Source organism: Coregonus lavaretus (genome assembly GCF_964263955.1).
Source record: "Coregonus lavaretus genome assembly, chromosome: 5".
In the NCBI taxonomy this organism is placed as follows: domain Eukaryota; kingdom Metazoa; phylum Chordata; class Actinopteri; order Salmoniformes; family Salmonidae; genus Coregonus; species Coregonus lavaretus.
The window spans coordinates 5,963,117-5,970,118 of NC_139992.1; the positions used below are offsets into that span (position 1 = coordinate 5,963,117).

The following is a 7,002-nucleotide window of genomic DNA, read 5'->3' on the forward strand; positions in this document are numbered from 1 at the left end:
TTTGTATTGTGTCTTCTTGACCTTCATCTGATTCCTGAACTTCATCAGAAATTCAAAATTCAGATCTTTAAAAAATCACATTTTCTGAGTCTTCAATATCATTAGTGTAGTCTAGCACGTACTCCTGATCAGATGTACAGGTTTCTTCTCCACTGGATTCCTGGTATTAGTGGCAAGACAATTGAAGCCATATATTACCAGAAACATAGAACCAATGGAATTGTATAGCCACAATGTTGCATTTGTTGTTTACAAGTGGCCCAACATTTCTAGATGGAAACTTACACTTGAATCCACCCTCTGTATATCCGTTGTTTTGGAGAAACAAGACTTATGCCAAACAGTGGAACAATCCGTAAGAAAACACAAAATGATTAGTGCTGTATGATCCTTTCAAAACTCAAGACTTCAAAGCATTAGAAGGCTCTTAGTAATCCTTCTTCCCCCACCCCCCATAAAAAATAGATAAAAAAAAGAAAAGAAGGTGATTGTCCCACTGGCTATCATAAGTTGAATGCACCAATTTGTAAGTCGCTCTGGATAAAAGCATCTGCTAAATGATGTAAATGTAAATGTAAATGTTGGAAATCTGATATCCCCCTAGCTGATCATTGTCTGCAGCCGGCTCTGATCGTATAGTAGGTCTAATGAAACATGCAGGGAGATTGAGCTCATCCGTGGTGGTCGACGAGCCCTCAACCTTCTGGACCGTAGCCCTGCGTGGCATCGACTGTGCCACAAAAGCATGCCGAATTGGCAAAGTCGATATCCACGTTTTTAAACACAGTTATTATTTATAGTCATGAGCATTATTTAGAGTTAATTCTATGAGGGGGGAGGGTGTGTACTTTCTTTGTACATTACAAGGGGAGGGTCATGTGAAAATATTCCCAGTATATTTTGAATTGTCCCTAATTACTTAAAGTGCTTTTGAGATCATTGATCGATACAACTCAACTGAACTGGAAATCACATTTCGTAAAACAAGATAACACCAGAAATTTAATAAATACATCAGGGGTGATTGGGTCAGAATACAGTGTGGTTGTTCTGATGTCTGACAAATAGTATTTGTCCCCATGATGTAACTGAGACAAAGTCTCCCTCATAATTCAGTTCAGATGGACATTTTTACAAGTCTACGGGATGTTCCTATGGAATGGCACAATTCATTTTGATTGCATGTGCTATAAGCGGGTACACCATGAAGTTATACCCTCTCATCAACTTCCTTACTGTCAGCTTTCCTCCACACTGACTAGCTGACATGTGGTGTGGTGTCATGTCTCCTGAGGTTGTGGATTATGGTCCAAACTGAGCACTGACATCACCCAAAACAGTTAGTCTTACACAGTTATCCTGTTTCCCATGTAAAATAGCCTTTGACTGACCAAAACATCAACCATACTATATTTTCTCCATTAAAATGCTCAGTTGAGAAAATGTACCTTTTCTCTCATGTCTAACTATCAGTAAGAATGGACAGGCTAGGTGGCCATAGCAACATCCAATCCTGTCATACATTATATCATGCTTTCACAAATGATTTGTTTATCACACCGTTTGTTCATTTCTGTGCTCACGTGTGTGTGTGTGTGTGTGTGTGTGTGTGTGTGTGTGTGTGTGTGTGTGTGTGTGTGTAGAGATGCTGGGGAAGGGAGTGTCTGTCAGTTATTCAGGGATAAATAGAGAGGCAGATCTCAGAGTTTGTCAGAAGGTTGACCTGACAGGGTCACACACAGGACCAAGCAGGAGCAGGACCTCAGCATTTTGACCCTTTATTTCAAATGGAGGAACAGGAAGATGTTCAATACTGTTTTCAAGACAGAAACTCTTCTTGCAGAAAGGCTTTGCTATCGACATCTATCTACATAATACTGTACATCTTCTTCTCATTGATTTCAGCAGTTACAGTATTTCTGAACATACTGGTGATCATCTCCATCTCTCACTTCAAGCAGCTCCACACTCCAACCAACCTGCTCATCCTCTCTCTGTCTGTGTCAGATCTCCTGGTGGGACTGATTGTGATACCAGTAACGACTGTAGCAATAATGGAACCATGCTGGGATTTTGGGGAATATTTCTGTGTGTTTTATTTCTGCATCACTTGTTTGTGTTCTTCTTTATCTCTGGGCAGTTTGGTCTTGATATCTGTTGACCGTTATGTTGCTGTGTGTGATCCCTTAATGTACCACTCTAAAATAACAATAACAAGAATGATGTGTTGTATATCCATTAACTGGTGTTTTTGTATCATATACGATGCTGCTATTGCAAAAAACGTTGTAAATGTACAGGTACCCAGTAGGTGTTTGAAAGAATGTTTAATTGTAGAAGAATTAAATTGGGTTAAAATCATTGGCCTTTTATTTTCAATGGTTGTCCCGTGCTCTATTATTATAACACTTTATTTGAAAATATTTGTGGTGGCCAGATCACAGGCCAGAAAGGTATTTTCAAAAGAGGCTGCCAGTGTGTCTGGTGTTAAAACTGTACAGGCAAATAAGTCAGAGAAAAAAGCAGCAAAAACTCTAGCTATTGTTGTTTTCACCTTTCTAAGTTGTTGGATTCCATTTCAATTGTATTTCTTTTTTATTTTAATTGATAATCTATTATCATTTATCATCAGCTTTCTGCCACTTGTTAATTCCTTAATTAATCCAATAATTTATGCTTTCTTTTATCCATGGTTCAAAGTAACAGCTAAACTTATTTTAACTCTGAAGTTATGACGTTCATAGTTCCTATGTTTTTATTCCTAAATATGACACACATAGGTTTGATATGTTTTGTAATACATTTGTTGTAATTGCTTCTTTCATGTAACAATACACTGACATTATTCATCTCAGTGTTGTCATCATAGATACATGTGGTGGTGATACACAATGATTTGAATGGATTGCAGTCATTTAGGGTTGTACATTTCAAAAATAGTAATGGATCATTCTATATGTTGTTTAACATCACCCTCTAGTGGCTCAATTGTGACACAATGCCTTCATCAAGTGTGGTAAAGTTGAAATGTACAATAATGCATGACATCATATAACGTCCAAGTCTATCTCAATGGTGTATTGTGTAAGTAGTTGAGGGTAAAATGCAAGAATATGCAATCATGGGTAACACTTTATAGTGTTCCGTAATAAACCATTTGTAAGTCATTTACAGTTTGCTCACCATTTATTAATCATTACTCCCACATTTGTTAAATGTTAGTAAGCTAGGTATTTTCACGTTTATAAATAACTACTATATGCATTAATGATTAAACACAACAGCGCAGGAGACCGCAGCAGACACTTCAACCTCAACATACTGGGTATGAACACTAAAAAAGTTGTTTAAAAATGTGTGAAAAACTACCTTATTAAAACAAATGAGTGTGTAATGATAAATTATGAAGAAAATATTTTCTTTTTAAAGCTGCAATATGTAACTTTTTGGGTGACCCGTCCAAATCAACATAGAAATATGAGTTATAGAGCTGTCATTCTCATTGAAAGCAGGTCTAAGAAGCGGTAGATCTGTTCTATGTAAGCTATTACTACGTTTCCCATTATTAAGTTTAGTTTTGTACTCCTTGGCTGTGTTGCCGACGGCTGTGTAGATGGCTGAGTTAACTTCTTTAGAGCCTGTACCATGTAGAAATCATTTTTGGATTTGACATCAAATGTTTAATATGAGGCGACATTATAGAATGCCACCTTTTATTTGAGGGTCTTTTCATACATAAATTAGAACACCTTATGTATCTAGTCCCCCCATTTGAAGAAGTCATAAGAATTTGGACAACTTCACTTGTGGTGTATTAAAGGGAGTAACCCTTTAAACATAATGTATTTAGATATTGGTTCCCTTACCCTGTAAGCAGTCTATGAACTGCTCTAATGAGTGACTACAATCCACACTTTGGTTTTGGTAGTCACTGCCAATAAACACAAATGTTAGCATTTTCAGACAAAACATGTTACTTCTACTACTTTCAGCATACTACTACAACAGTGTGACTGTTTTGGAATAAAATGTTCATATATTTCCTTTAACATCCTCTGTGTTGTGTGCTTATTGTTTAACCATTGATATGTTCTAGGTCATTTTGAGACCTTAAGGAGCATCAGGTACTGCTGGAATGTCTACCAATGGCATGTCCATCTTTTTGTGAGAAATTACACTGGTCACTCAACGTTTATTAAGGATGAATAGTCCTCGCTTTAGGGACTGCAACACAACTTCACCAATGATTGGTAAATGGTTTACAAGGACATTTATTAAACATCTTAGTATTACATACTATAGAAGATATTTATAAATGTGTGAACAACTAGCTTACTAACACAAATGTGGGAGTAATTATAAATAAATGAATAAACTATTTCTTAATATATTAAATATTCTTTATTACAAGGTGTTATTATAAAGTGGTACCCAATTTCTATATTCATTCTGACTCAACAGCATCTGAGAGCTGCTCTGGCGTGACCCCTGACCTGGCAGCAATCTGACACTATGAATCATTAATGCATATAGTAGTTATTTATCAATGTGAAAATACCTAGCAGACTAACATTTAACAAATCTGTCAGTAATGATTCATATATGGTGAGCAAACTGTAAATGCCTTACAAATGGTTTATTACTGAACATTAAAGTTTTATCCATAATTGCATATTCTTACATTTTACCATGAACTACTACAATACACCATTGAGTTAGACCTGGAAGTTATCTGATATCATGCATTGTTGTACATTTCAACTTTACCACACTTGATGAAGGCATTGTGTCCCAACTGAGCCACTAGAGGGTGATGTTAAACAACATATAGAATGAATCTTGACGTCCTCGGAATGTACTATTAGAATACTTACTTTCTATCATTAAATAACATGGAACAACCACAGACTTTGGTATTTGGAATATACAACCCTAAATGACTACAATGTCTTTTATAAAACAAGCTTATGCCTTCTTATGCCTTCTCCAAGTCATTCCATTCCAATCCAATGTCAGTGTATTGTTACATGAAAGAAGCAATTACAACAAAACAGTATAACATAACTATGTCAAACTAGGGAATAAAAACATAGGAACTACACATGCCTTAACTTCAGAGTTAAAATATGTTTAGCTGTTACTTTGAACCATGGATAAAAGAAAGCATAAATGATTGGATTAATTAAGGAATTAACAAGTGGCAGAAAGCTGATGAAAAGTGATGATGAATCTAAATTTGATAAAGAAAAAAAGAAAAAAGAAATCCAACAACTTAGAAAGGTGAAAACAACAATAGCTAGAGTTTTTGCTGCTTTTCTCTCAGACTTATTTGCCTGTACAGTTTTATTTGCCTGTACAAACATATCAATAGCATGTAAAGTAGATAGTTCGCTGTAAAATCGCCGAAACAAACTGCACTATCAATTTAGGAGTCTACAATTTCACCATGTTCAACCTGCAGATCGATGTGCCTCACAGACTGGAGTCTAACATTCGCAACGCAGATATACTTGTGAGGAGATGGGAAACGTTGTCCATATAATGTCAATGGGCTGCGCGGTGCATTCTGGATGATTCTGGGACAAGGAGCGCCCTCCTTCATGGAGTGAATGGGAGTCTATTGTGCGCTATCTTAAAAACCCAACATTAGCAAGTATTTCGTCAACAGGAAGTACAATATTACAAATCTTAATGACTTTGCTATCTGTAATATCGTGTAGCTTTGGAATCGTGACATTACGTACTTTTGAGGAGAATAGGCACATTTCTCGACATACAGTATACACTGACTTTGAGGAGGGGTTAAGTGACGATTAGCTTAGCAACCGCATGACGCAGCAAGACAATGTGAACGCGATTGGTTGACAGTCGGCTGGGTGGGGCGTTATACGTTCCATCATTCATTGGATTTCTATCTCCTTTCTATAATATCTCTGGCAACAGCACCATGCAATGCACCCTGGACTAAAGAGGCAGACTGATAGGAAAAATGTGCTAGACCCTCCGTTAAATTACACATTTCTCGAGGTAGGAATATCACTAAAATATGATCAATGGCTCATTCGAGAGAAGACATCCTCCCGAGTTATGACATCTGCCAGTATTGAAATCTGACATGTATGATAGACGTTTTCGCGATCTTAAAGAAGTATCGACTTGTGACGGCCGGCCGCCCAACAACCTGCCCGCTTGACCCTATCCCCTCCTCTCTTCTCCAGACCATCTCCGGTGACCTTCTCCCTTACCTCACCGATCAACTCATCCCTGACCGCTGGCTATGTCCCTTCCGTCTTCAAGAGAGCGAGAGTTGCACACCTTCTCAAAAAAACAACACTCGATCCCTCTGATGTCAACAACTACAGACCAGTATCCCTTCTTTCTTTTCTCTCCAAAACTATTGAGGGTGCCGTCTTTAGCCAACTCTCTTGCTATCTCTCTCAGAATGACCTTCTTGATCCAAACCAGTCAGGTTTCAAGACTGGTCATTCAACTGAGACTGCTCTTCTCTGTGTCACGGAGGCTCTCCGCACTGCTAAAGCTAACTCTCTCTCCTCTGCTCTTGTCCTTCTAGACCTGTCTGCTGCCTTTGATACTGTGAACCATCAGATCCTCCTCTCCACCCTCTCCGAGCTGGGCATCTCCGGCGAGGCTCACTCTTGGATTGCGTCCTACCTGACCGGTCGCTCCTACCAAGTGGCGTGGCGAGAAGCTGTCTCCGCACCACGTGCTCTCACCACTGGTGTCCCCCAGGGCTCAGTTCTAAGCCCTCTCCTATTCTCGCTATACACCAAGTCACTTGGCTCTGTCATATCCTCACATGGCCTCTCCTAACATTGCTACGCAGACGACACACAACTAATCTTCTCCTTTCCCCCCTCTGATAACCAGGTGGCGAATCGCATCTCTGCATGTCTGGCAGACATATCAGTATGGATGACGGATCACCACCTCAAGCTGAACCTTGGCAAGACGGAGCTGCTCTTCCTCCCGGGGAAGGACTGC

The 7,002-nt window shown here is 38.7% G+C and overlaps 1 protein-coding gene across 1 annotated transcript; it reads left to right on the forward strand.

The window, feature by feature from the left end:
• Positions 1-1,787: 1,787 nt before the first annotated feature.
• Positions 1,788-2,735, forward strand: LOC311129695 (trace amine-associated receptor 8a-like; the record flags this gene model as incomplete). Its single annotated transcript, XM_084162102.1, has 1 exon — positions 1,788-2,735. One exon carries the CDS (start codon positions 1,788-1,790, stop codon positions 2,733-2,735), a length of 948 nt encoding a protein of 315 aa, XP_084018228.1.
• Positions 2,736-7,002: the final 4,267 nt, after the last annotated feature.